Genomic DNA, 21,291 nt, shown 5'->3' with positions numbered 1-21,291 from the left:
AAATGTAGACTAAAACCACAGTGAGATACACTTTATACCCATTGGAATGGCTATAAATAAATGAGAAAGACAGTGATAAATTGCCTCCAAATGTTGGGGAGGATTTGGAGAACAGGAAATATGTTTATCTTTTTATTTACTTATTTATGTATTTATTTATTTTTATTATACTTTAAGTTCTGGGATACATGTGCAGAATGTGTAGGTTACATAGGTATATTTGTGCTGTGGTGGTTTGCTACTTCCACCAACCTGTCATCAAGGTTTTAAGCCACATGCATTACGTATTTGTCCTAATGCTCTCCCTTCCCTTTCCCCCAACTCCTCAACAGGCCACAGTGTGTGATGTTCCCCTCTCTGTGTCCATGTGTTCTTATTGTTCAACTCCTACTTACGAGTGAGAACATGTGGTGTTTCCTTTTCTGTTCTTGTGTTAGTTTCCCCAAGAATGATGGTTTCCAGCCACATCCATGTCCCTGAAAAGGACATTAACTCATTCATTTTTATGGCTGCGCAGTAATCCATGGTGTATATGTGTCACATTTTTTTTTATCCAGTCTATCATAAATGGGCAGTGGGTTGGTTCCAAGGCTTTGCTATTATGAATAGTGCTGCAGTATACATACGTGTGCATGTGCCTTTATAGAGAAAGATTTATAATCCTTTGGGTATATACCCAGTAATGGATTGCTGGGTCAAACACTATTTCTTGTTCTAGATCCTGGAGGAATCTTCACTCTATCTTTCACGATGATTGAACTAGTTTTATACTCCCACCAACAGTGTAAAAGCGTTCCTATTTATCCACATCCTCTCCAGCATCTGTTGTTTCCTGACTCTTTAATGATCGCCATTCTAACTGGCTTGAGATGGTATCTCATTGTGGTTTTGTTTGTATTTCTCTAATGACCAGTGATGATTAGCTTTTTAAAATATGTTTGTTGGCCACATATATATCTTCTTTTAAGAAGTTTCTGTTCATATCCTTTGACCACTTTTTGATGTTTTTTTCTCTTGTAAATCTGCTTAAGTTCCTTGAAGATTCTAGATATTAGCCCTTTCCAGATGGATAGATTATAATAATTTTCTCCTGTTCTGTAGGTTGCCTGTTCACTCTGATGATACTTTCTTTTGCTGTGCAGAAGCTCTTTAGTTTAATTAGATCCCATTTGTCTATTTGGCTTTTGTTGTCATTGCTTTTTCTGTTTTAGTCATGAAGTCATTGCCCATTCCTATGTCCTGAATGGTATTGCCTAGGTTTTCTTCCAGGGTTTCTAAGGTTTTAGGTCTTACATTAAGTCTTTAATCCCTCTTGAGTTAATTTTTGTATAAGGTGTAAGGAAAAGGTCCAGTTTTAGTTTTCTGCCTATGGCTAGCCAGTTTTCCCAACACCATATATTAAATAAGGAATTCTTACCCCATTGCTTGTTTTTGTCAGGTTTGTCAAAGATCAGATGGTTGTAGATGTGTGGTGTTATTTCTAAGGCCTCTGTGCTGCTCCAGTGGTCTATATATCTGTTTTGGTACTAGTATCATGCTGTTTTGGTTACTATAGCCTTGTAGTATAGTTTGAAGTCAGGTAGCGTGATGCCTCCAGCTTTGCTCTTTTTGGTTAAGATTGTCTTGGATATGCGGGCTCTTTTTTGGTTCCATATGAAATTTAAAGTAGTTTTTTTCCCTAATTTTGTGAAGAAAGTCAATGATAGCTTGATGGGAATAGCACTGAATCTATAAATTACCTTGGGCAGTATGGCCATTTTCATGATATTGATTCTTCCTATCCATGAGCTTGGAAAGATTTTCCATTTGTTTATGTCCTCTCTTATTTCCTTGAGCAATGGTTTGTAGTCCTCCTTGAAGAGGTCCTTCATGTTCCTTGTAAACTGTATTCCTAGGTATTTTATTCTCTTTGTAGAAATTGTGAATGGAGTTCACTCATGATTTGGCTCTCTGTTTGTCTATTACTGGTGTATAGGAATGCCTGTTATTTTTGCATATTGATTTTTTATCCTGAGACTTTGCTGAAGAGACTGAGACTCCCACACAATAATAGTGGGGGGCCATGCACAGTAGCTGACGCCTGTAATCCCAGCACTTTGGGAGGCCGAGGCAGGTGGATCACAAGGTCAGGAGTTCAAGACCAGCCTGGCCAACATGGTGAAACGCTGTCTCTACAAAAATACAAAAAATTAGCTGGGTGTGGTAGCAGGTGCCTGTAATCTCAGCTACTTGGGAGGCTGAGGCAGGAGAATCACTTGAACCTGGGAGGTGGAGGTTGCAGTGAGTGGAGATAGCGCCACTGCACTCCAGCCTGGATGGCAGTGCGAGACTCTGTCTCGGATAATAATAATAATGGGAAAATTTAACACCCCACTGTGAATATTAGACAGATCAACAAGACAGAAAAATAACAAGGATATTCAGGACTTGAACTCAGCCCTGGAACAACTGGACCTAATAGACGTCGACAGAACTCTCCACTCCAAATCAACAGAATATACATTCTTCTCAGAAACACAGAGCAGTTATTCTAAAATTGAATACATAATTGGAAGTAAAACACTCCTCAGCAAATGCAAAAGAATGGAAATTATAACAGTCTCTTAGACCACAGTGCTATCTAATTAGAATTTAGGATTAAGAAACTCACTCAAAACTGCACAACTGCATGGAGACTGAACAATCTGCTCCTGAATGACTACTGGGTAAATAACAAAATTAAGGCAGAAATAAGTAAGTTCTTTGAAACCAATGAGAACAAAGGCATATGTACTAGAATCTCTAGGACAGAGCTAAAGCAGTGTTAAGAGGAAAATTTATAGCACTAAATGTCCACATCAGAAAGTGGGAAAGATCTAAAATCAACACCCTAATATCACAATGAAAATAACTAGAGAAGCAAGAGAAAACAGATTCAAAAGATAGTAGAAGACAAAAAATAACTAAGATCAGAGCAGAACTGAAGGAGATAAAGACATGAACAACTCTTCTAAAGATCAACAAATCCAGGAGTTGGTTTTTTGAAAAGATTAACAAAATAGATAGACCACTAGCCGGACTAATAAAGAAGAAAAGAGAGAAGACTCAAATAGACACAATAAAAATGATAAAGGGGAGATCACCACTAATCCCACAGAAATACAAACTACTAACAGAGAATAGTATAAACACTTCTATGCAAATAAGCTAGAAAATCTAGAGGAAAGGGATAAATTCCTGGACATATACACACTCCCAAGACTAAACCAGGAAGAAGTCAAATCCCTGAATAGACCAATAACAAGTTCTGAACTTGAGGCAGTAATTAATAGCCTACCAACCATAAAAAGCACAGCATCAGATGGATTCACAGCTGAATTCTACCAGAGGTACAGAGGAGCTGGTACTATTCCTTCTGAAACTATTCCAAACACTAGAAAAGGAGGGACTCCTCCGTAACTCATTTTATGAAGCCAGAATCACAAATCATGATACAAAAACCTGAGTCAGTGAGTGAGTGGTGAGTGACTGTGAAGGCCTGAGACATTATTGTACATTACTGTAGACTTTATCAACACTATACACTTAGGCTGCACTAAATTTATTTTTAAATTTTGCTTTCTTTTTTCGTTGTGACAATGAAAAAAGAAAGTTTCAGGACAATATCCCTGATGAACATCAGTGTGAAAATCCTCAAAAAAAAAAAAAAAATACTGGCAAACCAAATTCAGCAGCACGTTAAAAAGCTTATCCACCACAATCAAGTTGGCTTCTTCCCCGGGATGCAAGGTAGTTCAACATACACAAATCAATAAACATAATTAATCACATAAACAGACCAATTTAAAAAAACATCATTACCTCAATAGACGGAAAAAAGGTCTTCAATAAATTCAATACTCATTCATGCTAAAAACACTTGATAAACTAGGTATTGGTGGAACACATCTCAAAATAATAAGAGCTATTTATGACAAACCCATAGCCAATATTACACTTAATGGGCAAAAGCTGGAAACATTCCCTTTGAAAACTGGCACAAGATAAGGGCACCCTCTCTTACCACTCCTATACAACATAGTATTGGAAGTTCCGGCCAGGGCAATCAGGCAACAGAAAGAAATAAAGGGTATTCAAGTAGGAAGAGAAGAAGTTGAATTGTCTCCGTTTGCAGATGACATGATTGTATATTTAGAAAACCCCATCATCTCAGCCCAAAAACTCCTTAAGCTGATAAGACTTTCTCTTGTAAATGACTAAATTTTTCATATCCAGGATGTCTATTTTGTTCTTTTCAAATTTCTACTTCTTGTTCCATAATTTCTCATTTATTTAAAATGGATGCCATTCCTTTATCTTTTTGAGAACCCTAAACACTTACATTAAAATCTGTGTTAGGTCATAATAATTTTACCTGAGATGGATTAATGTGATGGGCCATTTTGGTGGTATACTTCCTTAAAATAAGTTAGGCTTTATGTGTTTTACAATTTTTGCTTGGAAGATAATTATAAAATTTTTTGGCTTTCCCTCTTTTTTTCTTTTTCTTTATTTCCACTTAGGTGGTTTTATATTTCTAGAATTGCCTTTACCTGTCTTTGCTTCCCTTTTTACCCTCCTATTCTAACCTAGTTTTATACTGGTATTTCAGATGATAAAGCAAAATTTCATATTCATTGTTTTAAGACAAACATTCAAATATAATGAATAATTTATTAACTTGCCCGTTAGTTTATAGGAAGAGCAAACACAGAGTTTTAGGTATTTCTACTTGGCAAATAAATTAAGGTAATTTATTTATCTTTAGGAGTTATAGGCATGAAGTTGAATCATTAATTTCAAAAACAAGTTAACATGCAATGCTTTTGATTAAGGGTTAATTTCCACAAGAAATAACATAGAATCTTTGCCATCCAAATGTCTTAAATCAAATACGGTAATATGCTACATAATGATGTTTTAGTCAATCATGGACTGCATATATGATGACATTACCATAAGATTATAATGAAGCTGAAACATTCCTATCACCTAGGAACATCATAGTCATCATAACATCATAGCTGTCATAATATCATAGCACAATGTACTAATAATGTTTATGGTGATGCTGGTATAAACAAACCTACTGTGCTGCAACTTGCATATACAATTATCTACAGTACATAATATTTGATACTGATAATAAATGACCATGTTTATGTATTTACAATATTATACTTTTTATTATTTTTTTTGAGTGCACTCCTTCTATTTATATATAAAGTTAACTGTAAAACAGCTTCAGGCAGGTCCTTGAGGTGGTATTCCAGAAGAAGGCATTGTTGTCATAGGAGATGACAGCTCTGTGTGTATTACTGCCCCAAAGACCTTCCAGTAGGACAAGACATGGAGGTGGAAGACAGTGATATTGACAAACCTGATCCCATGTAGGCCTAGGCTAATGTGTGTGTGTCTTAGTTTTTAAAAAAACAGTTCAAAAAGTTCAAAAAAACTGTTTTAAAAAAACAGTGCAAAAAATATATATATAAATATATATATGTTTACTTTTTGAAATATATACATATATTTACTTTTTTATATACATTATATATATAATGTTATACATATGTTATACATATTTATGTATGTTTTATATATATAATATACACAGAATAATATAAAGAAAATATTTTTACACACCTATACAATGTGTTTGTGCTTTAAGCTAAGTGTTGTTTCAAAGGAGTCAAAAGTTAAAAAAATTTAAAATCTTATAAAGTAAAAAAGTTATAGTAAGCTAAGGTTATTATTAAAGAAATATTTTTTTTCTTTCTGAGGCTGGGTCTTATTCTGTTGCCCAGGCTGGAGTACAGTAGCATGATCATGACTCACTGCAGCCTCCAACTCTTAGGTCAAGTGATCCTCCCACCTCAGCTTTCCAAGTAGCTGGAACTATAGGAGTGTATCACCATGCCTGGTTTTTAATTTATTCACTTATTTGTTTTTAGAGCTGGGGGTGGGTCTCACTATGTTGCCCAAGCTGGTCTTGAACTCCTGGCTCAAGCAATCCTCCTGCCTTGGCCTCCCAAAGTGCTGGGATTATAGGCATGGGCTACTGTACCCAGCCTAAAGAAAGAAAAATTTAAAAATAAATTTAGTGTAGCCTAAGGGTATAGTGTTGAAAAAGTCTACAGTAATGTACAGTAATGTCGTAGGCCTTCACAGTCACTCACCACTCACTCACTGACTCAGAACAATTTCCAGTCCTGCATGTTCCATTCATGGTAAGCGCCCTATGCAGGTGTACCATATTTTAAATCTTTTATACTTAATTTTTACTGTACCTTTTCTATGGTTAGATATGTTTAGATGCACAAATACTAGTTTGTTGCCATGGCCTACAGTATTCAGTACAGTAACATGCTATATATATTTGTAGCCTTAGAGCAATAAGTTATGTCATATAGTCTAGGTGTGTAGTAGGTTACACTATCTAGATTTGTTTAAGTTCACTGTTTGATGTTCACACAATGAAAAAATCCCCCACAGCACATTTCTCAGAAAACATATCCCAGTTATTCAGCAATGTATGACTAAAACCTCAAACAGATACATCAGATAAATCAGTAGGATTTGTATTTTTTATTTAAAAGATGAACCTAATCATTATTAGTCAAGCATAGTTTTAAATTAATATTTTTAAATAAGCATAATTATGATTTTTCCTCAGAACTTACCTACTTGTGAATTGCTTCCAAATAATTCATGAACAAGTTTGTCAAAATCATATGTTACTTTTGCAAGAGAATCAGGTTCAAAACTGGGACAAAATGGCATATCCTCTTTGTATTCATCTTCGCGGTTTAAAGCTCCTCCAAATGCCCAAGTAAAGGCAAACACAAAAAGCTTCTGAATAATTTTTGTTAATTTATCAGGATTTTTCTCTAGATCCCATGTATTTTCATCCCTGGGGCAGAGAGGTATGGAAGGATGAAGGTTAACATTTTCAGAAAGCAGTGTAGAAATAGAAAGTTATTTTAATATCATGTTAAAATTTCATTATTAAAAACTGTAATGTAGTTAGGTGTTAATATAAAAGTTTCAGAGTTCATGTAATTTTTTCATTTGATAACTGTCATGTGAATTATACAGTTACTATTTTTATTTTTAAAGGAACATGTGTAGTCAAACTTTGTTTCAAATACACCTTTAATGTGTTTTTATTTAACATATGTATAAATGTCTTTATAATATACCTTTATTTAATATGTTTAATATGTTATTTAATATACATACATATACTTAATATATGTATATATTTCAATTTATATAAATGTGTTTGATTTTTATTTTAGGTCAGTTTATTAGCTGACAGTTTATATGCATTTTGGAAGGGGAAATTATAATTCTTAATTTTATGTGGAAAGACATTCACCCTGCTTTCCTCCCAATCAAGTCCTAGAGGTTGATTTAGTTCAACCTGGCTAAAGCCAGGCAATCTGAATCTGGAGAGTCTTCTCCTTTCTGGATTAACCCAGATCATCCATGGTTGGTGGGATCATGATATTCTATGGTGATGATGATGGGGCTTAACACAAGATTTGAACCTGATTTAAAGACATTTTATCCAGTTCAGGATTTAGCATTATCATAAAACTATCTATAAATTGTGAAAAACATAAAAATATATCCCTAAACTAGAATTTATTAGCAACCATTAATGTACAGTTCATTTGTACAATTCTATCTGAAATTTCTAGCCATATGTAATAGTTCACTTAACAAATATTTGAGTGGGCTATTATGTATCAGTTATTCTGAATAAAATAGATATAATCCCTTTTTTACAGAACAGGAAAATTAATGCTAAACCATGATAAGTGTAAAGAAAAAAGTTGGTCATGGGGTCAGGATGGCTGATTAGAAGCAGCTGCTACCCTTGGCACTCATGAAGAGGAATAAAAACGGTGAGGGCATTCAGCACCTTCAACTGAAATATCCAGGTTCTCTCATTGGGACTAACTAGGCAAACAACTCAACCCATGGAGAATGAAGAAAAGCAGGGTGAGGTGATGGTCCACCTGGGTGCAATATGTAGCCAAAGAAATGCCCACCCACTCCCAGCCAAGGAAAGCAGTGAGTTAGTGTGAAACCCTACCCAGGAACACACGCTTCTCCCATGGATCTTTATAACCCACAGATCAGGAGATCCCCTGATGCCAATGCCGCCAGGGCCTTGAGTTCCATACACCAGAGCTGTGGGGTATCTTGGCAGAGCAGCTGCTCCCTGTATGTACAGGGACCTAGGAGTTTATGTACTCTGGCCCCAGAAATTCCAGAAAGACAGGAGATCTAGCCATACCTTCTGATAGGAAAGGGGCTGGGTCCAGAGAGCCAAGCAGCATCATTCTGTGAACCCCACTTCCACGGCACCTCAGGAGTTAAGACCCGCTGACTTGGAATTCCAGCTAGCCAATAGCAACAGGCTGGAGGTTGCCTAAGAAGGGATCAAATTCCCAGGGGGAGGGGCAGCCACCGTCTCTGCAGTTTGATTTACTCAGCTGTTCCAGCAAATGGAATAGAGAACTCAGAAATAAGACCATATATCTACAACCATCTGATCTTTGACAAATGTGACAAAAACAAGCAATGGGGAAAGGATTTTCTATTTAACAAATGGTGCTGGGAGAATTGGCTAGCCATATGCAGAAAACTGAAACTGGACCCCTTCCTTACACCTTATAAAAAATTAATTCAAGATAGATTAAAGACTTAAATGTAAAATCCCAAACTATAAAAACCCTAGAAGAAAAGCTAGGCAAATACCATTCAGAATATAGGCATGGGCAAAGCTTTCATGACAAAAATTCCAAAAGCAATTTCAACAGAAGCAAAAATTGACAAATGGAATCTAATCAAACTAAAGAACTTCTGCACAGCAAAAGAAACTATCATCAGAGTGAACAATCTACAGAATGGGAGAAAATTTTTGCAGTCTATCCATCTGACAAAGGTCTAATATCCAGAATCTACAAGGAACTTAAGCAGATTTACAAGAAAAAACCAAACAACCCCATTAAAAAATAGGCAAAAGACAGGACCAAACACTTCTTAAAAGAGACACACATGTGGCCAAAAAACATAAAAGAAAGCTCAACATCACTAATCATTAGAGAAATGCAAATCAAAATCATAATGAGACACCATCTCATGCTAGTCAGAATGGTGATTACTAAAAACTCAAAAAACAACAGATGCTGGCAATGTTGCAAAGAAAAAAGAATGCTTTTACACTGTTGGTGGAAGTGTAAATTAGTTCAACCATTGTGGAAGACAGTGTAGTGATTCTTCAAAGATGTAGAGGCAGAGATACCATTTGACCCAGAAATCCCATTACTGGGTGTATACCCAAGGGAATATAAATCATTCTATTATAAAGATACATGCACACATATGTTCATCAAAGCACAATTCACAGTAGCAAAAATATGGAATCAACCTAAATGCCCATCAATGATAGACTGGATAGAGGAAATGCGGTACATTTACACCATGGAATACTATGCAGCCATGAAAAGGAATGAGATCATGTCCTTTGCAGGGACATGGATGGAGCTAGAGCCCATTATCTTCAGCAAACTAATGCAGGAACAGAAAACCAAACTGTACATGTTCTCCCTTGTAAGTTGGAGCTGAAGGATGAGAACACATGGGCACATGGGCAGGATACCAACACAAACTGGGGCCTGTCAGGGTGGTGGTTGTGGGAGGAAGAGCACTAGGAAAAATAGCTAATGGATCCTGGGCTTAATACCTAGGTGATGGGATGATCTGTGCAGCAAACCACCATGGCACACGTTTACCTATGTAACAAATCTGCACGTCCTGCACATGTTCCCCTGAACTTAAAATAAGAGTTGAATGCTTCATGAAGAATAATAGTAGGGATAACTAATTTTGATTGTGGGAGTCAGGGAAGGTCTCTTTGAAGAAGTAACCATTAACTGAGACCAAAGAATGGGTGATATTTGGCAAAATATAGGAGGAAGAACATCTTGGGCAGAAGGAATTCATGTGCCAAGACCATAAGGTCAAAGGATCATGGCTTGTTAAGCAAAGCTTTTTAAGCTGTGCCAAGATTTTTTTTTTCTTCTACTCTGAGAGTAATGGGAAGTCTTAAATCTCTACAGAAAAGAAATATTTTAAATTATATTTTAAAATGATCGACTCTTGCATATAGGTACCAAGAGAACTGTTCAAACATATTAATCATAATACTATTGTTAATAACAAAAATTGAAAATCTAAATGTTTACCAATGGATAAATAACCTGTGATACACACACACACACACACACACACACACACACACACACACACACACAATTTGTAGTTGTAGTGAGCCCAGATAGTGCCACTGCACTCCAGCCTGGTGACGGAGTAAGACTGCATCTCAAATAAATAAATAAATAAAATAAAAATGAAATAAAAATGTGCTTTCTTTATGGCTGAGTGGTATATATATGGGTGATAATGGTATTGTTATTTACATCTTATACATATTTTATAAATACTCTTTTTTGGCTACTCACTGTTTAATAAAAATTTATCTCTTGTTACATTGAGAATGAGCAGGAAAAATTGGGGAAACCGATTAGAAGCTATTGCAAACAGAATAGGCAAGAAATGATGGAGGTTTGGGTTAGGATTCCATAATCATTGAGATGTAGATAAATGAGTAGATTTTAAGGTAGAACTGACAGGCAGAGTAGAAACCACAAGTGAATGTTTTATCATTCAAAAGCAAATGTGATATGAATGTCTTAAGGACTCATAATAAGAAGCCCAACAGTGTCTCTTCTACCCTACAAAAGGGCTGAAGAAATGTAGAAGTAATAATTTACATTGCTATAATTTATTGAGCTCTTACTATGTACTAGGCTGTATTCTGGATACCTAACATATCACATTATGATTCCAGTTTTATAAATAAAAAAAAATAAAGTTTAAAACATTTAGTAACAAGTTCAACACTTCACAGCTCATAAATGGCAGATTATGAAATAAATTCATGTCAATTTTATTCCTTTCTCGAATATGTATAGAAGCTAGACAAATGTATTCCTGTAATACATATTACTTCAAAATGTAGCATAAAATCTGGTGATCTTATATTAGCTATACAAAAGACTCTAAGTTGAAATAAAATAAATTTAAGTAGGTTTTGATACTATGAAATCACAAAAGTATTGGTTTACTGAGAAGTAATCCTGTGCGTATTTGAGGGTTTGGCACCTAATGGTTATTAAACCATGTGTTTTGAAGGAATGCCACTTACCTTTCTTCTATATCCTTGAATGTGACAGAATCTCTTTGAGAATTTGCCTCCTTAGATGACGTGTCATTCAAATCATCACCTTAAAAAACAAAGAATATTTTTCCATAATTAACAACAGACCTAAAATTTATCTGGTTAACTAACGAGGTTTAACCTTTAACATTATTTAGTTAGTGAATTATCATAGAAGAACAACTTTATTTCACGTATAATGTCTGAGAGTTACCTTATCAGAACAAAATAGGATTAGAGGAACAGGGTATGTTCTTACATTGTCAGAACTGATTTTTATTTAGTTGAAGCATAAAGCTGCATAAATTTGTTCTTTATTCTAGTCTATCCTTTTTTATAAGACTGATAGTTCCAAAATGTAAACTTTGAAAAATTCAAGTGACTACCACCAAATATGGTACATATTACAAGCTAAACAATAAATGGGCCCTCATAAAGCAGGGCAATAAGGAAAGAAGCTGCATGTTTTCAAGTAACAAATTTATTAAAACAAATATTCAGCTGGGGCATGTTAGGCAGATTGTAGCCATCCCCTTTCACCCCCATTACTCATCTTTTTTGTCCAACTCATCTACTCCACAGAGAAACACAAAGAGTAATTATTCATTCTTCCTTGTAGCTTATTCTTATTTTATAATAGTTGTTTTCTTAATATTAAAATAAAACATGCTTCTTTTAGAACATTTACAAAATACACAAAAGTGTACAGAAAAAAATAATCACCCATAATTCTACCACCTAAAGATAATAACCATTAATACATTGATTATTTCTTTATGGGCTTTTATATAAAGACATAAATTATATAAAAACACAATATTTTAAAATTTAAATAGAAAACTAAAAAGAGACTGGTGCTTATCCTGCTTTTTAGGCCTGTCTTCATGCCATTAAAAATCCTTTGAAAAATGATTTTGTTGCATCATAATTGATTAAGCCATTCTTTCATTGTTGGAATTCAAATTATTGTTGTTTTATAATTATAAATAATCCTGCTATAAATAAGCCTCCTTGTACATAAATCTTTCTATGCTTCTAATTATTTATATATAATAAATTTCTAGAAAAAAAGATAGTAGAGCAGAATATATGGATATTTTTAGCATATAGGGTCAAATAGCCCACCAAGAAAAGTTCAATCAATTTTTTATCACCCACTTCAGCATCCCTTATTCCTCAGATCCTTTGAGTGTTCTTCCCCTTCTGCTACTACCAAAGATGAAAAAATAATTTTATTTTTTACTATACTTTAAGTTCTGGGTTACATGTGCAGAACATGCAGGTTTGTTACATAGGTATACATGTGCCATGGTGGCTTGCTGCACCCATCAACCTGTCATTGACATTAGGTATTTCTCCTACTATCTCTCCCCTTGCCCCCCACTCCCCTGACAGGCCCTGGTACAGTATGTGATGTCCCCCTCCCTGTGCCCATATGTTCTCATTGTTCAACTCCCACTTACCAGTGAGAACATGCGGTGTTTACTTTTCTGTTTCTGTGTTAGTTTGCTGAGAATAATGGTTTCCAGCTTCATCCATGTCCCTGCAAAGGACATGAACTCATCCTTTTATATGGCTGCATAGTATTTCATGGTGTATATGTGCCACACTTTCTTTATACAATCTATCAGTGATGGGCATTTAGGTTGGTTCCAAGTCATTGCTATTGTGAATAGTGCTGCAATAATCATTCATGTGCATGTGTCTTTACAGTAGAATGATTTATAATCCTTTGGGTATATACCAAGTAATGGGATTGCTGGGTCAAATAGTATTTCTGGTTTTAGATCCTTGAGAAATTGCCACACTGTCTTCCACAATGGTTGAATTAATTTACACTCCCATCAACAGTGTAACAGCATTCCTAATTCTCCATATCCTCTCCAGCACTGGTTGTTTCCTGACTTTTTAATGATCACCCTTCTCAATGGCATGAGATGGTATTTCAATATGGTTTTGATTTGCATTTCTCTAATGACTAATAATGATTAGCTTTTCTTCATATGTTTTTTGGCCACATAAATGTCTTCTTTTGAAAAGTGTCTGTTCATGTCCTTCAACCACTTTTTGATAGGGTTTTTTCTTGTAAATTTGTTTAAGTTCCTTGTAGATTCTGGATATTAGACATTTGTCAGATGGATAGATTGCAACAATATTCTCCCATTCTGTAGGTTGCCTGTTCACTCTGATGGTAGCTTCTTTTGCTGTGCAGAAGCTCTTTAGTTTAATTAGATCTCATTTGTCAACATTGGCTTTTGTTGCCATTGCTTTTGGTGATTCAGTCATGAAATCTTTGCCCATTCGTATATCCTGAATGGTATTGCCTAGGTTTTATTCTAGGGTTTTTATGATTTTAGGTCTTATATTTACGTCTTTAATCCATCTTGAGTTAATTTTTGTATAAGGTTTAAAAAAGGGGTCCAGGTTCAGTTTTCTGCCTATGGCTAGCCAGTTTTCCCAATACCACTTATTAAATAGGAAATCTTTATCTATTGCATGTTTTTGTCAGGTTTGCTAAAGATCAGATAGTTTGAAGTCAGGTGGTACCTCCAGCTTTGTCCTTTTCACTTAGGATTGGCTTGGCTATATGGGCTCTTTTTTGGTTTCATATGAAATGTAAAGTATTTTTTTTTCTAATTATGTGAAGAAAGTCAATGATAGCTTGATGGAAACAGCACTGAATCTATAAATTACTTTGGGCAGTATGACTATTTTCATAATATTGATTTTTCCTATCTATGAGCATGGAATGGTTTCCCATTTGCTTGTGTCCTCTCTTATTTCCTTGAGAAGTGGTTTGTAGTTCTCCTTGAAAAGACTCTTCACATTCTTGTAAGTTATATTTCTAGGTATTTTATTCTCTTTGTAGCAATTGTGAATGGGAGTTCACTCATGATTTGGCTCTCTATTATTAGCAGGTAAGAATGTTTAGCAGGTGATTTTTTCACATTGATTTTGTATCCTGAGATTTTGCTGAAGTTTCTTATCAGCTTAAGAAGGTTTTGGGCTGAGACGATGGGGTTTTCTAAATTTACAATCACGTCATTTGGAAACAAAGACAATTTGACTTCCTCTCTTCTATTTGAATACCATTTATTAATTTATCTCTCCTGATTGCCGTGGCCATAACTTCCAATAATATATTGAATAGGAGTGGTGGGAGAGGGCATCCTTGTCTAGTGCCAGATTTCAAAGGGAATGCTTCCCGTTTTTGCCCATTCAGTATGATATTGGCTGTGGGTTTGCCATAAATAGCTCTTATTATTTTGAGACACATTCCATCAATACCTGGTTTATCGAGAGTTTTTAGCATGAAGAGGTGAATTTTATCTAAGGCCTTTTCTGCATCTATTGAGATAATTACGTAGTTTTTGTCATTGGTTGTTTATGTGATGGATTATGTTTATTGATTTGCATATATTGAACCACACTTGCATCCCAGGGATGAAGCCGATGTGATCATGATAGATAAGCTTTTTAATGTGCTGCTGGATTTGGTTTGCTAGTATTTTATTGAGGATTTTTGCATTAATGTTCATCAGGAATATTGGCCTAAAATTTTCTCTTTTGCGTGTATGTCTGCCAGGTTTTGGTATTAGGATAATGCAGGCCTCATAAAATGAATGAGAGAGGAGTCCCTCTTTGTCTATTGTTTGGAATAGTTTCAGAAGGAATGGTAGCAGCTCCTCTTTGTACCTCTGGTAGAATTTGGCTGTAAATCAGGTGGCCCTGGGCTTTTTTTGGTTGGTAGCCTGTTAATTACTGCCTGAATTTCAGAACTTGCTATTGGTCTATTCAGGGATTCAACTTTTTTTCTGGTTTAGTCTTGGGAGTGTGTATGTGTCCAGGAATTTATCCATTTCTTCTAGATTTTCTAGTTTATTTGCATATAGTATTCTGTGATGGTAGTTTGTATTTCTGTGGGATCAGTGGTAATATCCCCTTTATCATTTTTTATTGTGTTTGATTCTTCTGTCTTTTCTTCTTTATTAGTCTTGCTGGTGGTTTTTTTTTTAATCTTAAAAAAAAATCAGTTCCTGGATTCATTGGTCTTTAGAAGGATTTTTTGTGTCTTTATCTCCTTCAGTTCTGCTCTGATCTTATTTAATGTCTTCTGCTAGCTTTTAAATGTTTGCTCTTGCTTCTCTAGTTCTTTTAATTGTTATGTTAGGGTGTTGATTTTAGATCTTTCCTACTTTCTCCTGTGGGCATGTAGTGCTATAAATTTTCTTCTAAGCACTCATTAGCTGTGTCCCAGAGATTCTGGTACATTGTGTCTTTGTTCTCTTTGGTTTCAAGGAACTTATTTATTTCTGCCTTAATTTTGTTATTTACCCAGTAGTCATTCAGGAGCAGGTTGTTCAGTTTCCATGTAGTTGTGTGGTTTTGAGTGAGTTTCTTAATCCTGAGTTATAATTTGATTGCACTGTGGTCTGAGATACTGTTTGTTATTATTTCCATTTTTTTTGCCTTTGCTGAAAAGTGTTTTACTTCCAATTATGTGGTCAATTTTAGAATAAGTGTGATGTGGTGCTGAGAAGAATGTATATTCTCTTGATTTGGGGTGGAGAGTTCTGTAGATGTGTATTAGGTCTGCTGGGTCCAGAGCTGAATTCAAGTTCTGAAGATCCTTGTTAATTTTCTATCTTGTTAATCTGCCTAATATTCACAGAGGGGTATTAAAGTCTCCAACTATTGTTGTATGGGAGTCTAAGCTTCTTTGTAGGTCTCTGAGAACTTGCTTTATGAATCTGGATGCTCCTGTATTGGGTGCATATATATTTAGGATAGCTAGCTCTTTATTTTGCATTGATTCCTCTACCATTATGTAATGCTGTGGTGCACTGAAGGTAACTATAGTGGCAATAAAAGCCAAACCTAGGTCAATATTGAGTCAATTCACTCTGCCACTACCTGAACAATCTGGCAGAAGAAAAAGTATACCCATCTTGAGGCATAACTACTGTATATCTCAGTCTCTAATTTCTTTTTAAAATAGTATCTAGTATTCAACTACAAATCATGAGACAGAAAAATAAGCAAGATTAAGAAAAGTCATGTTGCCAAGAGATAAAGCAATTGGGAGAACAGACCCAGGGATGGCTGAGACGTTGAAATTATCAGACAAAAAATTTTTTTAAAAAAAACTATGATTAAAATGTAGATCTAATGTCAAAGGCAGAAATCATTCATGGATAGAGAGAGAATTCCAGCAGAGAAATGAAAACTATAAAAAAAATCAAATGGAAATGCTGGAAATAAAAACCACAATATCAGTTATGAGAATTCTTTCAATGGGCTTATAGCAGACTGCATGCAGCAGAGCAAAGAATCAGCAAATTAGATGACAAGTCAATAGAAATCCAAACAGAAACACAAAGAGAAACAACAACAAAAAAGAGAACATCCAAGAGGGGAGTGGCCAAGATGGCTGAATAGGAACAGCTCCAGATCACAGTTCCCAGCAAGAGCAATGCAGAAGGCAAGTGATCTCCATATTCCCAACCGAGGTACCAGGTGCATCTCAATGGGACTGGTTGGACAGTGGGTGTAGCCCAAGGAGGGCAAGCTCAGGCAGGGTGGGGCGCTGCCTCACCTGGGAAATGCAACAAACTGGAGGACACCCCCATCCTGATGGGGGCCATCAGGAGCTTTTCCAGCCACTCTAGCACTTTTCCCTCCATCTTTATAGCCCACAGACCAGGAGATTCCCACCTGCTGGCTGACAACCTCTGCGGGTTTCCAGCATGGCTGTTTCAGCTGGCACTGTGGGTTTCCAGCACAAAAAGCTGCATAAATCTGGGCAGCCATTTTAATTGGTGTCTGGAGCACCTCGGAGACAGGGCAGCCCATTCACCTGAAAAAGAGAGGGCTGAAAGCCGGAAGCCAGGTGATCTGGCTTGGTGGGTCCCACCCCCACAAAGACCAGCAATCTGAAACACACTTGCTTGAGAGTTTCACAGCCAGTGCAGCAGTTTGAGCTTGACTTAGGGGGTGGAGCTCCATGGGGTGCAGGGCATCCACCATTACTGAGGCAGTCTGCCATTATGGAGGCAGTTCTAACTTTACGCGTTTAAACAAAACTACAAGGAAGTTTACATGGCAGCTGGGCAGAGCCCGCAGCGGCTCAGCAATGCCTCTGTGGGCAGACTGTGACTAGACTTCCTCCTTGCCGGGCAGGGCATCTCTGAAAAAAGACAACAGCACATCAGGGACTTATAAATAAAGTCCCACCATCCTGAGACAGAGCTTCTGGAAAAAGAGGTGGTTGTGAGTTCCACTATAGCAGACAAACATCCCTGCCCAGCAGCTCTGAATGGAACAACAGAGCTCCCAGCTCAGCGTTTGAGCTCTGATAAGGGACAGACTGCCTCCTCAAGCAGTTCCCTGGCCCCTGTATATCCAAACAGGTGCCTCATAAAGGAGAGCTCTGGCTGACATCTGGCGGGTACCCTTCTGGGATGAAGATACCAGACGAAGGAAGAGGCAGCAACCCTTGCAGTTCTGCAGCCCCTGTGGGTGATTCACAGGCAAGCATGGTCTGCAGTGGACCTCCAGAAGTCCTGCAGCAGAGGGGCCTGTTAGAAGGAAAACTAAAAAATGGAAAGAAATAGCTTCAACATCAACAGAAAGGATGTCCACTCAGAGACCCCATCCAAAAGTCACCAACTTCAAAGACCAAAGATAGATAAATCCACAAAGATGGGAAGAAACCAGTGCAAAAAGGATGAATTCACCAAAAACCAGAACGCCTCTCCTACTCCAAGGAATCACACCCCTCAACAGCAAGGGAATAAAACTGGATAGAGAATGAGTTTGACGAATTGAGAGAAGCAAGCTTCAGAAGGTGGGTAATGACAAACTTCTCTAAGATAAAGGAACATGTTTTAACCCAATGCAAAGAAACTTGAAAAAAGGTTAGACAAAATGTTAACTAGAATAACCAGCTTAGAGAAGAACATAAATGACTGGATGGAGCTAAAAAACACAGCACAAGAACTTCGTGAAGCATACGCAAGTTTCAATAGCGAAATTGATCAAGTAGAAGGAAAGATACCAGAGACTGAAGATCAACTCAATGAAATAAAATGAGAAGGCAAAATTAGAGAAAAAAAGAGTGAAAAGAAATGAACAAAGCCTCCAAGAAATATGGGATTATGTGAAAAGACCTAATCTACATTTGATCAGTGGACCTGAATGTGACGGAGAGAATGAATCCAAGCTGGAAAATACTCTTCAGGATACTATCCAGGAGAACTTCCCCAACCTAGCAAGGCAGGCCAACTATCAAATACAGGAAACACAGAGACCACCACAAAGATATCCCTCAAGAAGAGCAACCCCAAGGCACATAATCGTCAGATTCACCAGGGTTGAAATGAAGGAAAAAACGCTAAGTGCAGCCAGAGAGAAAGGTTGGGTTACCCACAAAGAGAAGCCCATCAGACTCACAGCGGATCTCTCAGCAGAAACCCTATGAGCCAGAAGAGAGTGGGGGTTAATATTCAACATCCTTAAAAAAAAAAGATCTTCAACCCAGAATTTCATATCCAGCCAATCTAAGCTTCATGAGTGAAGGAGAAATAAAATCCTTTACAAACAAGCAAATGCAAAGAGATTTCATCACCACCAAGCCTGCCTTCCAAGAGCTCCTAAAGGAAGCACTAAACATGGAAAGGAACAACCAGTACCAGCCACTGCAAAAATGTATCAAATGGTAAGGACCATCGACACAATGAAGAAACTGCATCAACTAATGGGCAAAACAATCAGCTAGTCTCAAAATGGCAGGATCAAATTCACACATAATATTAACCTTAAATGTAAATGGGCTACGTGCCCCAATCAAAAGCAAAGACTGGCAAATTGGATAAAAAGTCAAGACCCATTGATGTGCTGTATTCAGGAAATCCATCTCACATGCAAAGACATGCACAGACTCAAAACAAAGGATGGAGGATCAAGGCAGGGGTTGCAGTCCTAATCTCCAATAAAACAAACTTCAAACCAACAAAGATCAAAAGAGACAAAGAAGAGCATTACATAATGGTAAAAGGATCAATGCAAAAAGAAGAGTTAATAACCTAAATATATAGGCACCCAGTACAGGGGCACCCACATACATAAAGCAAATTCTTAATGACCTACAAAGAGACTTAGATTCCCACACAGTAATAGTGGAACACTTTAACACCCCACTGTCAATATTAGACAGATCAATAAGACAGAAAATTAACAAGGATATTCAGGACTTGAACTCAGATCTGGACCAAGCAGACCTAACAGACATCTACAGAACTCTCCACCCCAAATCCACAGAATATATATTCTTCTCAGCACCACATTGCACTTACTCTAAAATGGACCACACAGTAGGAAGTAAATCACTCCTCAGCAAATGCAAAAGAAAAGAAATCATAACAACCAGTCTCTCAGACCACAGTGCAATCAAATTGGAACTCAGGATTAAGAAACTCACTCAAAACTGCACTACTACATAAAAACTCAACAACCTGCTTCTGAATGACTATTGGATAAATAATGAAATGAAGGCAGAAATAAAGATGTTCTTCAAAACCAATGAGAATGAAGACACAACGTACCAAAATGTCTGGGACACATTTAAAGCAGTGTCTAGAGGAATATTTGTAGCACTAAATGCCCATATGAGAAGTGAGGAAAATTGATACCCTATTGTCAAAATTAAAAGAACTAGAGGAGCAAGATCAAACAAATTCAAAAGCTAGCAGAAGACAAGAAGTAACTAAGATCAGAGCAGAACTAAAGGAGACAGAGACACAAAACCCTTTCAAAAAATCAATAAATCCAGGAGCTGGTATTTTGAAAAGATCAACAAAATAGATATACTGTTAGCCAGACTAATAAAATAGAAAAGAGAGAATAATTGAATTGATGCAATAAAAATGATAAAAGGACCATCACCACCCATTCCACAGAAATAAAAACTACCATCAGAGATAACTACAAACAACTCTATGCACATAAACCAGTAAGTCTAGAGGAAATGGATAAATTTATGGAGACTTACACCCTCCCAAGACTAAACCAAGAAGAAGCTGAATGCCTGAATAGACCAATAACAAGGTCTGAAGTAGAGGCAGCAATTAATAGTCAACCAACCCAAAAAAGCCCAGGTCCAGACAGGTTCACAGTCGAATTCTACCAGATATATAAAGAGGAGCTGGTACCCTTCTTTCTGAAATTATTCCAAACAATACAAAAAGAGGGAATCCTCCCTAACTCATTTTATGAGACCAACATCATCCTGATAACAAAACCTGGCAGAGATACAATTAAAAAAGAAAATTTCAGGCCAATATTCACGATGAACATTCATGCAAAATTCTTCAACAAAATACTAGCAAACCAAATGCAACAGCACATTGGGGGATGGAGGCAACATACCACTATGGCATGTGTATACCTATGTAACAATCCTACGAGGTCTACACATGTAACCCAGAACTTAAAGTAAAATTTAAAAAAAAGAACAGAACATCCAAGAGCTGTAGGAAAATATATAACATTTTTAGGTGTGGGTTTTTACTTTTTATCATGTTTAATACTCCAGGATCCTATTCAATCTTAGGTCTCACATTTTCTCTAATTCTCTGAACTCCTAGGCGATTATTTCCTGAAACATTTCTTCCCCTCTATTTTTACTATCTCTTTCTGAAGTTTCTGTTATATGAATGTTAATCTTTTAATTTTTATTCATCTTTCAATTATATACACATATTTCTGTGTTATACAAACATATTTGTTGCATAATACATTATAACCTCTTTAGCTCTTCCTGTTGCATTCTGAGAATCCGCTGACTGTTGTTCTAGCTCTCACTAATCTGTTATACAGCTAACCAATCCAGCATTCAACCCACTTATTATGTTATTTTAACTAATATATATACACTTCACTTCTAACCTCCAGGTTTTTTGTCTTTTTTTTTTTTTTTTTTT

The 21,291-nt window shown here is 36.5% G+C and overlaps 1 protein-coding gene across 1 annotated transcript in view; it reads right to left on the bottom strand.

Annotated features, from left to right (window-relative positions):
* DNAH14 (dynein axonemal heavy chain 14) overlaps nucleotides 1–21,291 on the bottom strand; it is a 400,020-nt gene that overhangs the window by 142,205 nt on the left and 236,524 nt on the right. Inside the window, exons 42-43 of the mRNA XM_037737730.1 lie at nucleotides 11,300–11,378; nucleotides 6,699–6,928 (exon numbers count right to left, since the gene is read on the bottom strand). Of these exons, the coding sequence (XP_037593658.1) occupies nucleotides 6,699–6,928; nucleotides 11,300–11,378 (309 nt within the window). The remainder of the gene's footprint in view (nucleotides 1–6,698; nucleotides 6,929–11,299; nucleotides 11,379–21,291) is intronic.

The sequence above is a fragment of the Cebus imitator genome, unplaced genomic scaffold, assembly GCF_001604975.1.
Source record: "Cebus imitator isolate Cc_AM_T3 unplaced genomic scaffold, Cebus_imitator-1.0 Scaffold42, whole genome shotgun sequence".
Taxonomy (NCBI): domain Eukaryota; kingdom Metazoa; phylum Chordata; class Mammalia; order Primates; family Cebidae; genus Cebus; species Cebus imitator.
This window is presented reverse-complemented; position numbering and strand designations above follow the sequence as displayed.